This window comes from Festucalex cinctus, chromosome 4, assembly GCF_051991245.1.
Source record: "Festucalex cinctus isolate MCC-2025b chromosome 4, RoL_Fcin_1.0, whole genome shotgun sequence".
NCBI classification, from domain to species: Eukaryota; Metazoa; Chordata; class Actinopteri; order Syngnathiformes; family Syngnathidae; genus Festucalex; species Festucalex cinctus.
In genome coordinates this window covers 31,899,511-31,921,644 of record NC_135414.1, presented here as the reverse complement: position 1 = coordinate 31,921,644, position 22,134 = coordinate 31,899,511, and the positions used below count along the sequence as shown (strand labels likewise).

The 22,134-nt window shown below is 41.2% G+C and overlaps 4 protein-coding genes and 1 long non-coding RNA gene across 6 annotated transcripts; 4 read left to right on the top strand and 1 right to left on the bottom strand.

Moving 5' to 3' along the window:
• Positions 1–104: 104 nt before the first annotated feature.
• LOC144017182 (uncharacterized) lies at positions 105–21,789 on the bottom strand. The gene is made up of 11 exons (XM_077518485.1): positions 21,310–21,789; positions 19,968–21,200; positions 13,883–14,142; positions 12,570–12,730; positions 10,133–10,290; positions 8,538–9,305; positions 5,288–5,359; positions 5,099–5,177; positions 4,652–4,709; positions 1,510–1,642; positions 105–1,222 (listed from the first exon to the last, which is right to left on the bottom strand). Exons 1-11 carry the CDS (start codon positions 21,434–21,436, stop codon positions 342–344), a joined length of 3,930 nt encoding a protein of 1,309 aa, XP_077374611.1. The 5' UTR covers positions 21,437–21,789; the 3' UTR covers positions 105–341.
• Positions 2,445–6,293, top strand: LOC144018158 (uncharacterized). Its single transcript, XM_077520360.1, has 3 exons — positions 2,445–2,861; positions 3,209–3,340; positions 4,611–6,293. Exons 1-3 carry the CDS (start codon positions 2,747–2,749, stop codon positions 5,642–5,644), a joined length of 1,281 nt encoding a protein of 426 aa, XP_077376486.1. The 5' UTR covers positions 2,445–2,746; the 3' UTR covers positions 5,645–6,293.
• Positions 10,724–15,214, top strand: LOC144018156 (uncharacterized). Of its 2 annotated transcripts, XM_077520357.1 has the most exons (4): positions 10,724–11,527; positions 11,728–11,826; positions 12,498–12,680; positions 13,819–15,214. In XM_077520357.1, the coding sequence occupies exons 1-4, from the start codon at positions 11,422–11,424 to the stop codon at positions 14,766–14,768; spliced, it is 1,338 nt and encodes a 445-aa protein (XP_077376483.1). In that variant the 5' UTR covers positions 10,724–11,421; the 3' UTR covers positions 14,769–15,214. The 2 variants fall into 2 exon arrangements, with proteins under 2 accessions (XP_077376483.1, XP_077376484.1); XM_077520358.1 differs by lacking the exon at positions 11,728–11,826 and having other exon boundaries at positions 10,728–11,527; positions 13,819–15,206.
• LOC144018165 (uncharacterized) lies at positions 15,683–17,263 on the top strand. Its single transcript, XM_077520368.1, has 2 exons — positions 15,683–16,123; positions 16,227–17,263. Exons 1-2 carry the CDS (start codon positions 16,000–16,002, stop codon positions 17,198–17,200), a joined length of 1,098 nt encoding a protein of 365 aa, XP_077376494.1. The 5' UTR covers positions 15,683–15,999; the 3' UTR covers positions 17,201–17,263.
• Positions 17,491–18,919, top strand: LOC144018182 (uncharacterized). The gene is made up of 2 exons (XR_013283357.1): positions 17,491–18,783; positions 18,875–18,919. It is a non-coding gene; the product is annotated as an uncharacterized LOC144018182 (long non-coding RNA).
• Positions 21,790–22,134: the final 345 nt, after the last annotated feature.

The following is a 22,134-nucleotide window of genomic DNA, read 5'->3' as shown; positions in this document are numbered from 1 at the left end:
GATACCTCAGCTGTGACGTCAAACAAGTGACTGCCGCTTTTTTTCTCCCTCTATAAAAAACAAACATAAGATAATCGAAGTCATTTATTAAATTGACCTGCGACCGATTGAAAACAATGGAACCTCTGGAAATATAGATCTCTAAAGGTCTTTTTAAAAAAAAATTGTTTTATATTTCTATTGTTTATATTGAAAAACAGAATAGCTGAAGACATGTTAAAGGCATAACAAAAAGAACATCCATCCTCCATCCATTTTCTGAACCGCTCATTGCAAGGAACAAAAGTATCTTATTGACAACAAATATGAAGAACATATATTGTATAAATAAATAAATAGCCTCAACTGATTGTCTTCTCACCAGCGTGCAATCTTGCGTGTCTTGTTAAATTCCTTTTTACAGAGAATCTTTGACCACAAACTGAGCAAGCATACGGTTTTTCTCCAGTGTGCGTTCTCATGTGTGTTGTTAAGTTTGCCTTTATGGAGAATCTTTGACCGCAGACTGAGCAGACAAAAGGTTGTTCTCCGGTATGCGTTCTTATGTGCGCTATTAAATTTGCCCTCTGAGTGAATCTCTTGTCACAAAGCGAGCAAGCAAAAGGTCTCCCACCGGTGTGCGTCCTTACGTGCGCCGTCAAAGTGTTACTTTGCGTGAATCTTCGACCGCAGACCGAACAGGCAAAAGGTTTCTCTCCTGTGTGCGTTCTTTGGTGTGTTTGTAAGTCTCCTTTTCTGGAGAACGTTTTACCGCAATCTGAGCAGACAAACGGTTTCTCTCCTGTGTGCGTCCTCGTGTGTCGTTTCAATGAAGACTTGTAACAAAATTCTTTGTCACACTGGGAACATTTTGCATGCTTTTTGTCAGTATGAAACGCCATGTCGACACGAGCATCTTCATCATCGTCAGCAGAGTGTGATGTGATGTCATCACCGTCTGAAAGTGGAGTTAAGCGGCCGTGCGATTGTGCCCCTCCGCCGTCTGTTGCCGTCTGTCGCCGCGAGTTGCTGCCTGAAAGCTCCGCCCCTCTCGTCTCCTCACTCTGACCTTTGACTTCGTCTTCTTCTTCACTCTTCAGGACGACGGCGGTGAACGGAAACTGGCTGATGTCATCCTCCTGCTCTTCCTCTTTCAAGCGTGGCAGCTCTGCATCGACTTTGTCTTCAACGTGGGAGCTTTTCGGCTCCTGAAACTCAGGATGGAGAATTTCTTCCGTGACGTCTACAGGATACAAGGTGACAAAAAAAAAGAAAAAAAAGACAGTTTATGACATAATCTGTCATTTATTTGAGCAATATATGAATCAGTTTTGTTGATCGTGGAACTAGTTGGACGTGATACCAACTGCCACCTCTCACTGAAAAAGGTTCTGGCTCCATCACTGTAACATAGACTGCTGTACAAAAATAAATAATAATAAAAACAGTATAGCATGTCAATGATTGTGATTGAACAAAAACAACAACAACAAAAACAAGTAAAGAATCGAGAGTAAGAAGAGAGCAAACCTTTTCCGTGGAACTCAATTTGAGGCTTTTTGCAAAGCGCTTTTTGCTCGTGCTCTTCTGGCCCACAAAGTTCCTCGTCGAATTCTTCTTTCACAACTTTTGCACACATTGTTGCACGATGACACCAGCTACTCTTTTAAACTCACACTCGAAACGCCGTGTTAGCGACCAGCAAGCGAAGCTGAGATTTGTCTCAAAAGCTTCAACGTGCATCCAGAAAAGTTTATCTGGGCACAAACGTTGAATTACTTTTATTTGAGTCCACTTAAACGCTTCAATGCGCTCAGTAGCATTCGGGAAGAATTATTCAATGAAGCGCGTTCGGATTTGCAGCAGAAGCGGACAGCAGGAAGGAAACTCCTTCTTCCTCTTTTAAATTACTGGCGGCTCACGGTGTATAGCGCCACCTAGTGTGGAGGAGAGCGCAAATATAGCTGTTGTTCAAGAAACGAGAACATAATACATATTCTTCACAAATTCACACATATAATATATAATTAACTACTGTGTGTATCTTCAATTCAGAGTATTGTATATTATCTCAGTATGCTGGATTGTGACATACTGAGGTTACGTTGACGTACGTTACTTTCGGATAGGAATGAGACAAGCTTACGTCACACGTTATGATAGTTCGCCGTCGACACCAAATAATGTGAAATCAATGTATTCAAGTTCGGCTCTTGAGTGAGAGGCAACGTAAGATGGCCACCGGTGGCGTCACTGCGTCATTGTGGATGCAATGCAAGGGACGAGATCTCGCGTGTCTCAAAAGAGATTCGCGGCTAATAACTCTACATCAACTTGTGTATTAAAATGACTTATGTTGACTTTTTCGCCAAAATGTTCTCCTCGGCTGTTTTCGAGCACCGGCGCCAGATGGCAGCAATGGTGTTCTACAACCGGATGTTACCTGGAGAAAACCGGAAGTAAAACCGTTTTGACTGCGCGACTTTACATTAGTGTGTTATGTTACGAGCAGGATAGTTTGGAACGTCCTGTGAAACCTCGCCACGGTACAACCATCACTCCTTTACGGGATATTTAAATATGCAGTGATATACATTGCTATTATTTTATTAATATTCCTGTGCAGATAAACTCATCTCGTTACACGTTGAAACTTCTCCTGCTAGCTTAGCGTCGCTCGCTAGCCGCTAACAAAGAGAGGCGCTTGTTATAGCAACACAAAGAGCAAGTTGGAGTGTTGGAAAGTGTTGTTGATTATCGCGTGAAAATGTGTGCAAAGCGCGTCAAACAAGAAGAGTTCGAGGAGGACATTTGTGGAGCGGAAGCGAGCGAGCGCCAACGTCAACAATCGGACGCTGTTGGCGAGAAAACCCCCGGAAAAGGTTCATTTGTTCATCATTCATTTCTTAGCAATGTTCCCGTTTTTTTTTCTTAAATCACCATCAATGGCACCTTTTTATAATTGCGTAACATCTGTGAGCGTTTTTATTGACGTCCTCCTGGCAAATGCCTTTAAAAGGACAAAATGTGCGTCTTGTGTTGGACCGAAATGCAAAATTTCACAATGTGGACCACAATATCTTGTTGAATCACTCACATCACCTTGTAGACACGTTTTGGATTCGTTTACTTCATACCTGGCGACAGAACGGTCTACGTAAGCTTTTGGTAATTGCTTTGCAAGGTTTGACTCGAGCAAAACGTCTGCTTGTCTTCTTGTGTCCCGCAGACGACCCGGAAGAAAATCTTCATCTCCATCTTGAGCGGCGGGAGCAAGACAACCCTCACTTGACACAAGTCGAGCAGGAGGACGAAATCATCTCATTTCCCCTGACCGGCGTCATCGTCAAACTTGAACAAGGTGATGGATGGCCGCAAGCCTTTCAGCTTTCATGATCGCTGAAACGTCAATTTGGGGTGAAACGATTGTGAATCAATTGCGATTTTTCTGCTCGACGTTGCGGTTTGAAATCATTGAGTGAGTCACGATTTTCTTCTCATCAGGCTTCAGTCGTGCACTATTAATAATGTACAGTAACATTTACAGACATCCTAATTGACACGTGTAAACATGAAAAACTCTAATGCAAGAGTGTCCAAACGTTTTTCATTTGAGGGCCACATACAGAAAATCAGACGGACGCAAGGGCCACATCATGTTATGAAGACAAATTGTGTTTAGTCCGAAAAATTGTACAAATAATTTATTTGTGCTTTTGGATATTTAGAAAAATGTTATAAGCCAATTTATTTGTAATATGGCAGTAGGGTTATTATAGTTTTGGAATGTTTCATTTAATTAGTTTGTATTAGTTTACTTCTTTAAAAAATGCTTTAGTTTTAGTTTGGTTTTTTAGTTTCAGTATTAGTATTAGTTTAAAAAAAAAAGTATATTACTTGTGCGCAATAATTAAAAAACATCATGGGAGCGACATCATCTTTTGGTGCTTTTCTATTGGCTGTTGCGAGATGACGTCACTTCTGTGTGACACACTTTCAAACATCATTATTCCGGTTGATATCAAAATAAATCGACTAAAATATCCCATTTAAAATCATCCCCAAAGACTAAAACGAAGGACATGTTTTCTATCGTTATAGTTAGTTTTGTAAACATAAATTTAGTTTCAGTTTGTTTTGTCCACGAGCATCACGCGTCGGAGCTTTTGATTACGAGCTTGGCGAGACGGCATGTTGATGCCAAATCGTCGACACGACACATTCAGGAGCGCTGTAAAAAAAAAAAAAAGATCGCATGGTCATTTTGTCTGACATCAGAAGTTCAAACAGAAAGCGATAAATCACTGACAAGGAATATTATTTGATCGGCCTTTTCGAAGTTAGATTTGTGCTGATATTGTGTCGGATCAAGATTGAGAACGGCCAAAAGTCGAGACGACGATATCAGTGAGAGCGTTTCACACGTGTGACATCACAAACCATCTTTTGAGTGTTTGTCATTATCGACGCAGGGAAACAAATTGTTAGATTCCACTTGTTTTGATGGCTTTCGTTCTAGTTCTGAGCCAAATGACTTCTACTTGTCTTTTTATGCACATTTTGATCCTTTTGAATCCTTTTTAGTATTTCTAGTAAGCCCAACCTTGTTTTTTTCTTTTGCTCATTTGAAGCATCGGAAGCAGAATATGAGGAGGACAAAGAAGCCGCCCACCATCAAGAGGTCGACGAGCTGCCGTTTCCTGGCATGAAAGAGGAAGAGGACGGCGATCCTGAGCGCATGAAAGAAGAGGAGGCTCTCACCGAGTGCCAGGTGACCTTTAACCCTTTGAAGAGTGAGGCCGAGGGTCAAAGTTGGGAGAGCGGCGGGGCGGAGCCACCAAGCAGCAGCAGCGGCTCGAGTCGACACGCGTCACAAGCGGATGGCCGAGTCGCTCCGCTATCGGAGAGTGATGACGCAACGTCACACACTGATGATGATGATGATGACGATGATGATGACGACGATGCTGATAAGACATTTCACACTGTCAACAAGCGCTGTGAATGTTGCCAGTGTGGAAAAACGTTTGTCGACAAGTGGGTTTTGAAGCGACATATGAGAATACACACTGGTGAGAAACCTTTCGCCTGCTTAGTTTGTGGCCAAAGATTTGCTTACCAAAAACATTTGGTCAAACACACCATCATACACACTGGAGAGAAACCTTTCGCCTGCTCGTTTTGCACCGAAAGATTCTCTGTCAAGAGAGACCTAAGAAATCACATGAGAATCCACAGCGGGGAGAGACCGTTTGCCTGCTCGGTTTGCGGCCAAAGATTCTCCATGAAAGGAAACTTGACGACACACCTGAGAACACACACTGGAGAGAAACCTTTTGCCTGCTCAGTTTGTAGCCAAAGATTCTCTCATAAAAGTCAACTGATGGTCCACACGAGGACTCACACCGGCGAGAAACCTTATGCATGCTCAATTTGCAGTCAAGGTTTCGCCATATACAAAGAATTGAAGGAACACTTGAAAACGCACACTGGCGAGAAACCTTACGCATGCACCGTTTGCGGCAACAGCTTCTCTTACAAGGGACATTTGACCATACACACAAAAATACATTCTAGGGAGAAACCTTTCGCCTGCTCAATTTGTGGTCAAAAATTCACCGAAAGGGACGATTTGACGAGCCACACGAGAACACACATGCGGTAAAGAATGATTTGAGATGATTTGAATCTTGTCAACGATGAGGCGGTTGCAACGTGCAACAAAAGTGAATACAAGTCAAATGTTTTATTTAGTTGTGATTGGAATATCTTCATGAACGTTTTCTTTTAAAATGATTATTAGACTTTATCTTATTTCCGTTAGTTATGATTGCAGTGTCGTGTTGAATGTTTTTGTTTTGCCTGTCATCAGTTCAGACACGTTGAACCTCCAACTGTCCCGTCTCGACTGCTTCAATGCCGTGATGATGAAATGACGAACTAGAAAATGAACAGAACTTTCAACTTTACTATTCATCTTTTTTGTATTCTGTGTACCTTCTTCGAGCTTCCGATGGACGCGTGTTCGATACAGTGACGACGTTTTGACTCTTGACTGACTCAATCAACTTGTACTGTACATGCAATCTGTGACATTCAAGAAAAAGAAAACATCTGAGATCGCATTGCGATCATAGCGCTTCATTTCTCTCTTTTTGATTGATTGCCTAAAAAATATTATCTTCATGTGCCCGGAAATGTTTGCGTGGTTTATGAAGATATCGCGGGATTTGAATATGTCTGTTGACCGCTAGAATTTTTTTCTCTATCATCATCATCATCATTTGAAAGTCAAATAAACTCCTCAAACTCTCGCAATGTTTTAAGTGTCCATTTTTCATTCAGCGTGACAATTTAGTTTTGATAATCACAATGTTTTGTTTTTTTAAGAAGCTGTGTTGCATCTACGCCAGATATAACGCAAATCATGAAGTGCTTTGAGAGGATCATCATAAAAAGAGAAACTTCACTTATCTTTAGCCAATAAAAATGTTAACGTTTTATCTATAATGAATTTGATACTTTCATCATTTTTCACGTACAATTGGTACCTTTCAAAACACATTTTGCAACTTGCTGTCGACTGAAATGACGTCACAAGGGCTCAGGTAACCAATCACAGCTCAGCTTGTGAATGTCACATGACCAAACCTAGAAAACAGGTGATTGGACGGCGAGTTGCAAAATGTGTTTTTAAAGGTACTAATTGTACATGAAAAATCCTAAAAATAGCACATTTATTATAGGAAAAATGTTAATGTTTGACTGCCAAAAATGGCTAAATAAGTTTTTTCTTTTTCTTTTTGGTAACCACTCACTCACACACAAACTCACTTCATGTAAGCCACATGTGCTCTCCCAGACGGAGGAGCTCACCCGCGCCAACTAGCACCGAAGGCAAGTGACGTGTGCAAAGCGGAAGTCAAATCTGCAGCGGAACATGTACGGCAACACCACTTGGTCAGAATTAGAGAGCGTCGTGACTAAATGATTTGATAACCATTTCACGGCAAGTATTTTTTTAATTTACAATTTTAGAAATATATGAACTCATTAAAAGAGTGCCAACCATCCACAAAACTGTCAGACTAGTTCACATCATTCGAAGTAAAAGTGCAAAGTTCGGCTCGAGGCATCACAGGCTACGTACAGAAAAACCAGTCATGAGTCACATCGTGCTGTAGTCATGCTCATCGGAAGAGGATCTTTGAATTGACTTCTTAATATCAGCAGTGCTTCCTGATGACACACAAAACTAAAAGAACTTTAATCCCTTTACGTGATGTGACGTAAGGCTGACCAGCTGTCCTAAAACAAGTGAAAGAGGAAATAAATGCATTGAAAATTCATATAATTTCAATCATCATTCATCAATAGAATTTCAGTCATCATTCTTTTCCAAAACACTCTTTTATTTTATTATTATTTTCTTTATCCAGCACATAACATTTCCTTTACAAAGAAATATTCAAATTCATTTTTATTTTGTTCATTTTTGTTAGCTTTGTTCAAACCTCGATGTACTTTACAATTTGTTGACGTGGAAGGCAAGAAAATGTTCCTTTCAAGAATCCTGATGAATATTGCATTGTTATGTAATAAGAATTAAGCAGATAAATCGTTCCGTCGGCGTTTTTCATCCATCAAAGGTTGCAGCCATTTTGACAATACACGTCACGTCACCAAGCTCAGAAAACAGGTGAGCGTTGAGCTGAACAGCAATTTTTCACTTGACTTCCACTTTTAAGTGCCTGGATATTGAAAAAAAAAGCCCTACACAAATTACATCTCACAGTTGTTATTATTATTATTATTATTATTGTTCTAATAGTACAGATGGCACATTTTGACAAACCAAAGTGCAAAGACAACACAATTTTCACGTTAAGGTCCTTTTTTATTCTGACAATAATACAAATAGGCCTACTAATAACAATACAGTGAAAAGTTTTCACGTTCTTTGGAGCAGGGGTGCACGATAATGCGATTTTCAACTGATACCGACAAATCAATCATTTAAAAAGTGCAGATATTGATAAACCGATAGTTGTTTGCAAAATTAACCTGAATACAAATATACTTTTGAGTCCTACTATAAGCCCAACATGTACAAATACATTGAAAGATTGCGTAAAGCACCATGAAGCTGAATTTTATTGCTATCAAATTGGTCGATAAGTGCCGATAATTGTTGGCGAATTTCTTTACTAGCTGTTATTTCTGCATGACGTCAAATTGGTCGATAATTGCCGGTAATTATCGGCCGCCGATATTATCGTGCATCCCTACTTTGGAGGGATTCTTCAAGCGAAGATAATATATTGTTATTGTATGTGCAATGCATGACACGCAAATAGTTGATGTTTATGTTGAGTTCTATGATATTTACCACAGCTGATCTTTGTGACGGCTATTTGTGAACCGAGAAAAAGAAAAAAAAAAAAAAATGTAACTGGAATTGTTGAAAAGCGTGTCATTCGGAACAAGAGATTCCACTTGACAGCGCGCTTAAACATGTCAGCCGAAGTTTCTTCAGTTTCTTCTCCAGCTTCACTGACTGCTGCTCTTCCCACCAGTGCACTTGTGTCGCTTCACCTCGCGCTTGACGTAAAATCTTTTGTCACACGTGCTACAGTTGAACGGTTTCTCGCCGGTGTGCGTTCGCGTGTGCGTGGTTAAATTCTTCTTCTCGGTAAATCGTTTCCCGCAGACGGAGCAGGCAAAAGGTTTCTCTCCTGTGTGCGTTCTTGTATGCATCGTCAAATCTCCCTTCTGAGTGAACCGTTTCCCGCAAAATGAGCAGGCGAAGGGTTTCTCCCCGGTATGTGTTCTCGTGTGGATTGTCAAATTTGTGTTTTTGGCAAATCGTTTGCCGCAAACGAAGCAAGCAAAAGGTTTCTCTCCAGTGTGTGTTCTTATGTGCATTGTCAAATTGGTCTTTAAAGAGAATCTTTTCCCACAGAGTGAGCAGGCAAAAGGTTTTTCTCCCGTGTGGGTTCTCGTGTGCCTGATCAACAACGACTTCCTGTCAAAAGTTTTGCCGCACTTGGAACATTTCGCGTGCTTTTTGTCAGTGAGACTCGACATTTCACCTTTTGAGCGTTCACCGTCGTCCGTGTCCCGAGAGTGTGAGGTTGCATCGTCGCTTTCTGATGACGGCGGCTCTAAGAGGCCGTCCGATTGGGATCCGCCAAGGTGGTCTTCATCACCTTCTTCACTCTTCACAATGACGGTCAAAGGAAACGTGGTGACGTCCTCCTCATGCTCTTCTTCTTTAATGTCTGTCAAGTTCCGCTGCTCAACATGAAGATCTTCTTCAGCCAAGTCTGCCCGACACAAGAACACACGGTCAACTGAAGGCTGTGAATTTGATGTTCTCTAATATTGTTTGTATATGATTTTGGAAAACCATGGACATTTAAATTAAGTCGTAACTTGTTCATTTATCATCCATTTTTTGTAAGCTTTACAGCCAAATCGTTTGCTATTAATACAGACCAATTGAAAAAAAAAAACAGCCCAAATTTCATTTCCCTGTGAAATGTTTCAACAGTTCAACCGTCCTCATTTCAGAGCGTGCAGCGTCATCGATCGAGCCTAATTTCTTTTTTTTAAACTTTTCTTTGTCTCAAAACAAATGTTACTATTATTGTTTGAGTGATTTTCAACATTTTTGTTCTGATGTTGAGTGACATTTTGAAATTGCTTGTAATAAATGTTTGCTACTACAAGGTGAGAATTGAATATTTGTCAATATCATAAAGTGAACAGGAAAGCCACTTGAATTTCCTTTTGAAAATTGGACTGTTTTGACTGCTGACATTTCTTTACTGTCCCAAATGAAGTTTCAAATCTATAGTGTTAATAAAACAGCTTTAAAATAGGATGCAAATACATTGTACTAAAAAAGTAAATAGGCGGGGTCACAGTGGCCGACTGATTAACACATCCGCCTCGCAGGTCAGAGGTCGTGGGTTCAAATCCGGACTCGGGCCGGACTGTGCGGAATTTACACGTTCTCAGTTCTCTCCCAAAAACATGCACGCAGTATTCGGTTAATTAAACTACACTGTAAATTGTCCGCAGGTTTTCATATTATTAAGAGATCGAACTTGCTAGTAAACAAGTTAGCGTGACAACTTAGTAAACAAACCTGCTTCATGGAACTCAACTGGAGGCTCCTCGAAAAGCGCGTCGAGTTGTTGACTTTGCCGGTGTTGTTCGTTCCCCTCTTTAATTCCACCAACTTCCTCTTTGTACTCTTCTTTCACACTTTTGGCACACATTTTCCCACGATAATCGCACCACTTTTACACTCACAATTGGTCTCTCTCTGATTCGCGTCGTGTTGACAACAATCGCGTGTCCTTGTTAGCTGCTAGCAAGCTAAGCTAAGCTAGCTCGGAAGGCTTCAACGTTTAGCAAGGCGACTTAATTAATCAATCCGGACGCGAAAATGTAACTCGATCTGTTTTAGCCCCGCAAAATCGTGATGGGCCTCCGGTGTCGAGGCTTCGGCACGTACAGTCGTCATTTGGGAATAAATATCAAAGGAAGCGCGTGCGCGTTCAACAAAATCAAATCAAATCAAATCAAATGTGAAGTAGCGCCGTGGTCGGTGATGTCCGGTAATGCCGCTTGGAAAAACTACTTCCGTGTAGCAAGTTAAGGAATACGTCTTAAAACGACAAAAGAAAGAAAATGAATAAGGTACAAATAAAGACATTTATTTAAAAAAAAAAAAAAAACTTGTGATACACGTCTGTTTAGATATCAAACAATAACCGGTTTGGTTTACATATTGTTGCCTTACCGCTAGATGGCAGTAATGTCTCAGGCATGGAATTCGCTGACCACGGACGTCCCTTCAAGGGACAAGAGGGAAATAAAAGGTATATTTTAACTTTGTACACCCAACAGGAGAAACTTCAATGCTCATCCAAACTATTATACCGGGACGCGATGTTTTATTTAAAAGTGTTTAGTGTTTTATCTTATAACGCGAAGGAAGCGTAGCAATATTTACAATGGTACGGCTAAATGATTGGGACAAACTTAGTGGTGTCGCAAATTGAGGGAAGTTTGTGGCAGTGGACTTGCCGTAGTTCTTCCACGGCACAGTTTTTTTTCTTAATTTTCCCTCCAGCATACGTTCTTTTTAAGTGACAACAGACTCTTCACGCAATAATTCCTTCCTGAATTTGCACTGAATGTAGTAAAGCCTCGACACAGTCCGTCGATCGCTAGTTTAGTGGAGAAAATCGTCGTTGATGGAATCGTTTGTGTGCGGAATCGGAAACGGTCGACTTGGCGAACGTCGAAAGCATTTCAAGCTAGCTTGTGCTTAGCTTGAAAGCATAAAAAAAATAGACTCGTTCGGTGCAACCCGTCGCGAAGCAGACATCAAGTGTGAGTTGAAAGTATATTGATGATCGTGTGAAAATGTGTGCAACAATGACGTCAGAGTACGCGAAGGAGCTTTGTGGACCAAAACAAGAGAACGAGCCGCAATCTGTACTGGACGCTGTTTTCCAACAGCCTCGATCAGGTTTGCTCACGTCCTACTTGATCTGTTTTTATTCAAAATCAATTTTGAAAGTCAGAGTTACTTAATTAATGATTAATGGAAAGGCATTCAGCTCCCTTTGTTATATAATGTTTTGTTTTTTAGTCTATTTATGTGTTCGACGCAAAATGTGCATTTCATAAAAGAATGGGAAAACTATTGTAGCAATTTTAATCTTCCAGGAGCTGTCTTGACTCAAGACCATCTGTCTTTTTCCAAAACCATTGTGAAATCTGTTCAGATCGATTTACACCAAATAATTAACTGCTCACTTCAATCAGGTGAGTTTCATAAATCTCTGAAAGTAACTTTAATTAAAAAATTATTTCTTCCTTTTTAATGATTATTTTTATTATTTTAAACTTCCTTACACGAAATGTTTTAAAGTTTGCTGAATAATGTTTTAATCTTGTCATTGCATGTCCTCTTAGTACATTTTGGAAACTATTTTTCCTTATTCTTCTTCCTCTGAATGTTACCGACTGTGTTGGTAGAAAACGACCAGGAATTAAATTCAATTATAAAGAAAATGTCAAAAAAAGGGACAAAAAAGTTTTTTTTTAAATCACTATATATTTTATTTACAGTTAGGGAATAGAGACCTGAATGCATTGGGGATTTTTTTTTTTTTAATGCATTACATATTTTAGAAAGCAACCGGCTGAATATTGTTTTCTGTCAAATATCTGCATCAGCTTAAAAAAAAAAAAATGTAAAAACGTTCCGTCATGTAATGGACCTGAAGCAGAAGCAAACTTGGCTGTCTTGTCCATCTGTGGACTCGTCTACTGCCACAGCCAAAATATTTGCTTCTCTGACGTTTTCTCAGTTGCGTCATCATCCAAGTGTCGACGTTTGAAACGGTTCTTGCGTTGTGAGCAGAACTTGAGACTTGACTGAGCAAAAGTTTGACCTCACCAGAATACGTCTTTTGTTTTCCCACATCCTGCAGGCATCAGTGAAGATTTTTGTCCTGAGCAGCAGGAGTCCCAATTGTCCATCGTCAAAGAGGAGGAGCCAGAACCTCGTCGCGTCAAAGAGGAGGAGCCGGAGCTCCGCCCCGTTAAGGACGAAGAGCAGGAGGACGAGATCGGCAATGTTGCGTTCATTGCTGTCCTTGTGAAAAGTGAAGAAGGTAAACGAACGGTGGAGGATCCCAAAAAGCCAGACGGGCTCTTCGCTTCGCTATCAGGTGGTGACGACGTCACGTCACACTTTGATGACACTCGTGATGATGACGCACACGCGCTACAATTGCCCAAACTGGTTCTCAAGCATTCCTTTTGTCATTTGCGCTTCCTCTGTATCCATTCTTTGCTTAGATTCAAACCGTTTTCCTGATTTGAGGCGACTTGGCTAACCTCCTTCAACAAAACTGAAACATTTCTTGACATATTCCCCGCATGAGACACTTATCTAGTTTGTTATCTGCCGTTGGTGGAGAACTTGCTTTTCTTCTGCCTTTCCGTGCAGACGGCGCGGGTTCAATTCATTGCCGGTGTTTCAGTGTTGCTAATCCAAAACCCGGACAAAACACATCAGGGAAGGTTTTCCGCTGTGAAAAATAGTGCCAAGCAAGTCGTGCCTTGATGCTAATGAGACAAGCTGACAGTTGTAGAAATCGTTGACTATTCTGAATATTACTGGCTGCAAAAAAAAACAACAGCAGTCATGCACAATGTAAGACTTGAGTTTAGCGCTACGGCGTTCATCTTGTCTACTGAGTTGAGTTTTTGTTTTTTTTGTTTTTTTAAATACAAAAAAAACAATGTTTTAACCAGTAAAGAGAAAATCCACTGAGTGGTTAGCACGTCCGCCTCCCAGTTTTGAGGACTCGGGTTCGAGTCTTCCTGGGTGGAGTTTGCATGTTCTCCCTGTGCCCGCGTGGGTCTTCTCCGGGTACTCCGGTCTCCTCCCACATTCCAAAGACATGCCTGGCAGGTTCATTGGGCGCTCCCAATTGTCCCTTGTGAGTGTGGATGGTTGTTCGTCTCTGTGTGCCCTGCGATTGGTTGGCAACCAGTCCAGGGTGTCCCCCGCCTACTGCCCAGAGCCAGCTGAGATAGGCGCCAGCACCCCCCGCGACCCTTGTGAGGAATAAGCGGTCAAGAAAATGGATGGATGGATGAAGAGAAAATCCTCTTATTGCTGACAGTTTCGGCTGTCAACTGTCAGCAAGGTAAGAGGATTTTCTCTTTACTGGAGTTTTTGTTTGCAAAAAAAGAAACTATAATTAAGACTTGAGTTCACCAAAGTCTTCTCGCATCCTGCAGACGTCAGTGAAGAAGATCTTCATCCTCAGCGGGACGATCCTATTAAGGAAGAAAAAGATGTCACCAAGATGCCATCGACTTTTGTCCCGTTGGCCAGTGAAGAAGGTGAAGATGAAGACCAAAGTGAGGCGAGCGTCGGGGCGGAGCCTCCAAGCTGCAGCTCAAGTCGACACGTGGCAACTGAAAGTGACGGCGGACCCCAAGAAGATGGCCTCCTGCCTCCACGCTCAGTGAGCGACAACATTACGTCACACTCTGATGAGACTGAGGGTGATGATGATGATGATGATGATGATGATTTTGAGGATGAGCACTCTAAAGGTGCTATGACAAGTCACACGGACAACAACAACCGCTGGGAGTGTTCTCAGTGTGACAAAACATTTGATGCCGAGTGTCATTTAAAAGCACACATGACGATGCACACTGGAGAGAAACTTTTCGGCTGCTCGGTTTGTAGTGAAAGATTCACCGAAAGAGCCACTTTGACAAAGCACAAAAAAACACACAAAAAGGAGAAATTTTATGCCTGCTCAGTCTGCCTCCTTCAGTTTAAAAAGCATTGCAACTTAAAATCACACATAAGGACGCACACGGGAGAGAAACCTTTCGCCTGCTCAGATTGTGATAAACGATTTACCGAAAAGGGACATTTGAGGACGCACTCAAGAACACACACTGGGGAGAAACCTTTTGCCTGCACAGTGTGCGATCAAAGATTTTCTGAAAGGGGAAGCTTAAGAATTCACACAAGAACCCACAGTGGAGAGAAACCTTTTCCCTGCTTAGTCTGTGGCAAAACATTCACCCAGAAGGGACATTTAAGAAGGCATATCAGAACACACACTGGAGAGAAACCATTCAGTTGCAGTGTGTGCGACAGACGATTCTCTAATAAGTATCAGGTTACGATACATAATTGTTCTGGTGAGAAGCGCAGCGCTCGATGAATCGTCAAAAATACTGTGAAGGAAATGAATGCGCAAAATCTTCAAAGAGTTTAACAGCTTTATATCTTCAATCGCACCACATGACATGATTCTTGAATTAGAAGAGACATATACGCTCACTCAACATGGACATGACGACTGCGGTGGTGTCGGTGAGTACGTGTGAACGTCTGGATGTGAGCTGTGGTCAACAGAAGCACCTGCAGGAGTTGTGTTTTACTTTTCTGGCATTCAATAAACGTCTCTAGAAGGGCATCAGCAAATGTGGATCTGTTTTCCACGTTTCTTTAGCTTTTCACAGCATGAGACTACGCCTTGTTTTCATGTTTTATTGCCTAATGTCTGTAATTGCTTTAGCTGTTTGCTTTTGTAGCCCATGAGTTTTTTGTTTTTTTGGTTTTTTACTTAATGTACAGAACGGTTGATTTGTGCTCTATAAAGCTGAGTTGCCATTATCCGATTGTGTCTTTTTTTTAATTTGCCCCCTCTACATGCAGTTTATTATGACCACGGAAAATGCAACGAAGAGCCGAGATCCGCCATTTTTATATCAAAGAGGTGCTGGACTGTAAACTTTCAAGTAATGTATTGTTGACAGCCCCGATTGTAAAATGAAAAATATCTTGACTTGTATTATGGTTAAAAGCTGTGATGTCTCGAACAAAGCAAACCCCGTGTCAAACTCGCTCTCGAGTTCTGGTTAATTTATTTAAGCTAAACATTGAAGAAATGGACGCGCACTCCCGGCTCAAGATGGCAACTACGACTGCATACAAGCTGGCTTCTATCTATCCATCCATCCATCCATCCATCTATCTATCTATCTATCTGAAATTGAAAGCAGTCATCAAATTGTATACAGGTCATACCAATGGCTGTACTGTAAACACAATAAGAGTTTTGTCCAAGTGGCGCTGCCGTACTCCCTTCTGCTCGTCACAGCGGTCACACGTTCATCTCTACGAGAATTTTACTTTATTTTTTAAATTACTTTCCGGATCCTTACTTACTTGAACGTACCGCACGTCGATGCAGTACGTCCAAAGTGAACTAAAACACTTTTTTTTTTTTTGTGGGGATAAACTGCGCACGTTGACGCTGCTCGGCCTAGCTTAGTTTAGCTTAGCTCGCAGGCCGTTTTAACAAACAAGCGATAGACGCTTTTTTGTAGCAACACGTCGCGAAGCAGAACACAATGTGAGTGTAAACGATTTTGATTAACGTGGGGGAAATGTGTGCAAAGAGTATGAAAGAAGAAGATTACGAGGAGCAAGTTTGTAGACCAAAAAAAGAGAACTGGCGTCGCCTACTGGACGCTGATGACAAGCAGCCTGCAGTTTTCTTCCATGAAGCGGGTGTGTTGTGTTCACTTCCAGATCGAAGTCGCAGCATGAGACTTCACAGCGCAAACGTGTCTTCACCAAACAATATGCGTTTTTGCCTTCTTGTGTCTTGCAGGCGTCAGTGAAGAAGATCTTGGTTGTGAGCAGTCGGCGCAGGATTCCCCCCGCGCCAAAGGGGAGGAGGAGGACCCAGAGCCTCCCCATGTTAAAGAAGAGCTGCTGGATCCTGTTTCCATTAAAGAGGAGGAGGAGGAGGAGGCAGCGCTGCTTCCTGCTCAAGAGGAAGCGCATGGGGAGGATGGAATCGCCACGTTCCCGTTGACTGTCATCGTGAAGACTGAAGAAGACGATGAGGAGCACGATGGAGGATCACAAACAATCGGCCTCTCAGCTCCGCTATCAGATAGTGACGACTTAACGTCACACTCTTCCAACTATGAGAACGATGGACAACATTCTAAAGGGGATCTGACATTTCACTCTGACAACAAATTTGCTCCGTGTTCTCATTGTGACAAAACATTTCACAAAAAGTCTTTGTTGAAAGCACATTTAAGAACACACGCAGGAGAAAACCCTTACGCCTGCTCAGTTTGCGGGAAAATATTCTCGCGAAAAACACATCTAACAAATCACACAAGAACACACACTGGTGACAAACCGTTTGTCTGCTCGGTGTGTAGTCAAAGATTCACGACAAAGGCTAATTTAATACGGCACACGAGAATGCACGAGGGAGAGAAACCTTTTACCTGCTCGCTTTGTGGTAAAAGATTCACTCAGAATGGAGATTTGAGAATTCACGCAAGAACGCACACCGGAGAAAAACCTTTTGCCTGCTCAGTTTGTGGCGCAAGATTCGCTGTGAGGAAAAATTTAACAAGGCACATAAGAACGCACACGGATGAGAAACCTTTTGCTTGCTCCGTTTGTGGGAAAACATTTAACAGAAAGACCAATTTAAAAACTCATGCAAGAATACATGTTGGAGAGAAGCCATTCAGTTGCAGCGGGTGTGAGAAACGATTCTTCCGCAAGGATCAGCTGAAGAAGCACAAGTGTGTTGGTGAGAAGAGCAGCCGACAGTGAAGCAGCAAAATAAGATTCTGTGAAAGACGATGCTGGTATTTTTTTCCTGTAGTGAACTTTTACACTCGCCAACAAATTGTGACTTCATTTTTTTCAATCACCGATGCAAGTAAACTGATCTAGTAAAGTTTGCTGTGGATTCCAAATCTGCTCTTGTTTTTTTTTGTTTTTTTCTACGAACAGAGATTTGAGAATATTTTACACACAAGAACACACATTAATCTGGACATAAACCTTTTGACTGTTCATTCTGCGGTAAATGATTCAATGAGGGTGGACACCAGATGACACACTGAAGGTGATGGGGATCAAAGGTCACGGGGTGGAGGAGACATGAAACGGTGCTTCCATTGCGACATGGAAAAGAAAAATGTTCATTGTAGCAGGTGTAAGATCATGTGTGATGTCGTGTCTCTTTTTACTAGGAAATAACTTCAATTGGTATAATGTAGACTATTTCTTGTAAATAAAATGTTACATTGCCACCCTAAAATGCTAACCAGCGGGATACGTTATGGTCATTTCTGTTTTGCAATTTTGAGGCGGATTTTCATGTTAACTTTGCTGCTTTGTATGTCTAGCACATGTGAAGACCTTAACAGTAAAGTTAATTGTTTTTAAGAACCACCTCGTACCCGTGATCAGTAATAGAATTTTGTCCAAGTGACGTTGCCGTAGTTGCTCTTCCGCAAAGCTGCTTCGGCTAAAACGCGAACTTCACAAAATGTTTCATCTCCGACTGTCTACACATGAAACGTCGACACGTGACGTCCACTTCGAGTGAACTGGTCTAAATCGTCTTTTGTTTAAGTTCCGTGACGACGATAAAGTCGTCTCGGTGCACGTTGAAACTTTTCAAGCTAGTTTAGTGTAGCTTAGCTTAGCTTGCTAACAACGAAACGCGAGTGTTGCCGATGACGTCACGCTAGAGTATTATCCGGAAATTGTCGTCTACAATTGCTCAAAATAACAAAATGTATGGACTAAAATGCTAAAAACGTAAATAAACCTAAAAAAATAAATAAAAGCATGATACTTTAAGAGTGAAAAATAAATAATAGATTGAAGCGCCTTCGCGCTTGCCGGTGACGTCATACAGCGGCGCAAACTAAGTTAGCTTCGGTTTGGTTTCTTTTTTAGCTGTTAACAAATCATTCACAATAACAAAAAACAGTCTTAATGATAATAGGAAAACATGAACAATCTAAACTGACAATTTGTCACATCTGAGATAATTATTTTGTGTACTTATCATTTATTCAATCTATTTTATTATTTATTCAATATATTTCGCGTTTATATTCTTAGGTTTATTTACGTTTTTACAATTTCAGTCCGTACATTTTGTTATGGAAATTACATCTAGAATATTTTCTTTCCAATGTTTGACGTCAACTGGATCATTTCCAGCCAATCCCGTAGCGGGACGTGTTCGTTAGGCGACCCCGATAAATAATAATAAAAAAAAACATCTGGCAGGCCGATCACATCTGGTACCGACAACGGATTTGCTGCTACTCACTTGGAGGCGTTTCTCAAGGCAAACGAGGCAAGACGTGCGCGATGGTGGCAGTTTGGAACAGGTGGAATGAATCAACATCCATTATTTTTACTGGCGTTCCTACGAAAGGTGTCCGCACGTTTGATAAATGTGTATTTTTTTCTATATTTCAGTCATAAGCCCGAATTTCGAAGCTGTTCTGCGCTCTTCTTGACAAATGAGGCTCCCGATTTGGCATTTCAAAGAGATGCAAGATTCCTGAAAGAAGAGCATCCACGACTGCAGCAAATTCCCAACAGGGAGGTTGTCACTTGTCAGGTTTGTCACTTCAAAGCAAACCTTTCGTATTGGCTGACCCAACAATTATTTTTGAACCAATTTAAAAAAAAAACTCAAACTTGTTTTATTCTGTAAAATACGGAAAAGCTATTCCAAATGCATATATCCAATTTGTGACGAAATATAATTGTGCATAAAATCCCAAAGATGTGGGATTGCACAAAAAGAATTATTCAAAATTGTTGACGCTCAAACCACCAGTCTCATAAGTCACATTTTTAAAAGCAGCTTAGTAGCGTATTACAAATGTTCTTATTTACAAATAGAGATTTTTGAATATGTAAGACATGACGTGATAATCCTTCCCACTTTTTTTTTCTTTTATTATCAGTCACTTGTCATACAAACATTTTCAAAGGTGTTAAATGGCAGCCAGGATCATGTCAATACAATACAAAACATGAAATGTGCACAACAAAACGCTGAACTTTTAAACACATTCTCAATTTTGTTACGGCAAAAGTTTCACCTAATTATGACATTGGAAGTTCACTTTTATTATTTTTACACAGTATATATTATTGCAACATTGTTACTAAACTCAAGAGGCGTATAAAAAAAAAGAAAAAAAAAAAAGAAAAAAAAAAGACAAAAATGTACTTTTTGTAACTGGACTTTATCCAAGAGAGCTTCACTAAGCGATCTGTTTTCAGACGGAAAATCAGATCTGATATCCTTATACATTGACTAATGTTATTGAAAATAAACTTTGATGAAACGGAGCAGTGACAAAAATAAACACATTCTGCTTTGACCTTGGTCAGTTGCCACACAAACAGTGACGTCATCTTGAGTTATCGTCTCCCATCAAATGATGTCATCGTGAGCAGCTTTTCATCTCTGCTTGACCCCGTGACCTTTTCCAACAAAGGTTAAAGGAAAGGGCTGATTGTGAGTTTGTTCACTTTCTTGTGCAGCATCATTGACTCTTGTCATGGGCGCACTTGTGCGTTTTAAGCTGATCCTTTCGAGAGAAACTTTTATCGCACGCGCTGCAACTGAACGGTTTCCCTTCACCGTGCGTTTTCGTGTGCCTCGTTAAGTTGGAGTTCTGAGCGAATCTTTTACCGCAGACGGAGCAGGCAAAAGGTTTCTCCCCAGTGTGTATTCTCGTGTGCGTTATGAGATCTTTCTGGTAAATGAAACCTTTACCACAAACCGAGCAAGCTAAAGGTTTCTCTCTGGCGTGCGTTCTCGCGTGTGTTGTCAAATGCGACTTTGAAGGGAACCGTTTGTCGCAAAGTGAGCAAGCAAAAGGTTTTTCTCCAGTGTGTTTTCTTGTGTGGATTCTTAAATCGATATTCCGAAAGAATTGTTTACCACAGACTGAGCAGGTAAAAGGTTTATCGCCATCATGTCTTCGTGTGTGCCTTGTTAAAGTTACCTTATGGCGGAATCTCGCACCACAAATTGAGCAGAGAAAAGAATTTTCTCCAGTGTGTGTGCTTGTGTGCCTCTTAAAATTTTCCTTCTTGGAGAATCTTTTACCACAAACCGCGCAGGTAAAAGATTTCTCTCCGTCATGCGTACTCGTGTGCCTTGTTAAATTTACCTTCTGAGAGAATCTTTTCCCACAAATTGAGCAAAGAAAAGGTTTCTCTCCGGTGTGTATTCTTTTGTGTATGACTAAATCTCCGCTTTGAAAGAATCGTTTGCCACAAACTGAACAGGTAAACGGTTTATCTCCGTCATGTCTTCTTGCGTGCCTCGTTAAATTGACCTTGTAACGGAATCTTTGAGCACATACTGAGCAGGCAAATGGTCTTTCTCCAGTATGCGTTCTTGTATGTACTTTCAACACAGACTTGCTGTAAAACGTTTTGTCGCAGCGAGAACATTTCACTCGTTTGTTTTTTGTGGGGCTTGTCATGTTACCTGGCGAGTCTTTATCATCATCATCATCATCATCATCATAGTCAGACGAGTGTGACGTTACGTTGTCGATATCTGACAGTGGAGCCAAGAGTCTGCCTGATTGCGATCCTCCACAGTCGTCGCCATCATCATCATCGTCTTCACTCTTCACAACCACAGTCAAAGGAAACTCGGTGATTTCGGCCTCCTCCTCTTCTTCTTTGATGTCGGTGGGCTCTGGCTCCTCCTCTTTGATTGGGCGGGGCTCTGGCTCACATCGCTCGGGACAAACATCGTCACTGATGTCTACAGGACACAGGAAGACACATTTTTATCTATCTATCTATCTATCTATCTATCTATCTATCAGAAGTCTTGTGAAGAAAAGACACAAGGCGGGAAGAAGTGTACAAACCTGCTGTGCGAAACACAACTCCAGGTTCCATCTTGCTAATCGGGTCGAATTGTTGACGCTCGTTCTCCTCTTTCGTTCCACAAAGTTCCTCCTCCTGCTCCTTTTCTTTTTCGCGTCTTGAACACATTTTCCACTTAAAAAAATAAATCACAAGATGATCATTAATCACACTTGACTAGAGTGGTGTCACTGCTGCATGTTAGCAAGCTATGCTAAGCTAGCTCGAGAAGCTTCAACGTGTACCGAGACGACTTTTCTTTAACCGGACAGGACGATTGATCAAATTCAGTTTGAGTCCAGTTTCGTAGAAATGGACGGGCCGCGTCAGCGCATCGGTTGTTCAAATCGTTCTGCAAGAAAAGATCTCGTGAAATTTGTGTGGCTGCGGAAAGCTCACGACTGAAACAGAAGCAGTACGTACGGCAACCTCACTTGGACAAAGTTCATGGGTTGTTGTTGTGTGTGGGTTTTCTTCTTCTTCTGGAATTGCATCGCTGAACCGGAAGTAGTACGGAAACTTCACTTGGACAAACTTCTTGCCCGCCGTTTGGTGAACGGAGTCTGTTAGCGTAGTACCGCCACTTAGTGACCAGGAATGATTACTGCAGGCTTACAGTCGAATTTTATTTATTTTTTTCCATCCAAGGAAAAAAAAAAGTCACGACACAAAGATTGTTGGAATGCCAACCACCTGTGTTAAACGCGTCCGTTTATTACCTAAAGCCATTTTAAAACACTATTTTCTGTACGGTCCACTGCACTCGGGACAAAGAGTGACATAGGAGTTTTTTCTCCAGCATATTTATTTATTAAATAGCATTATCA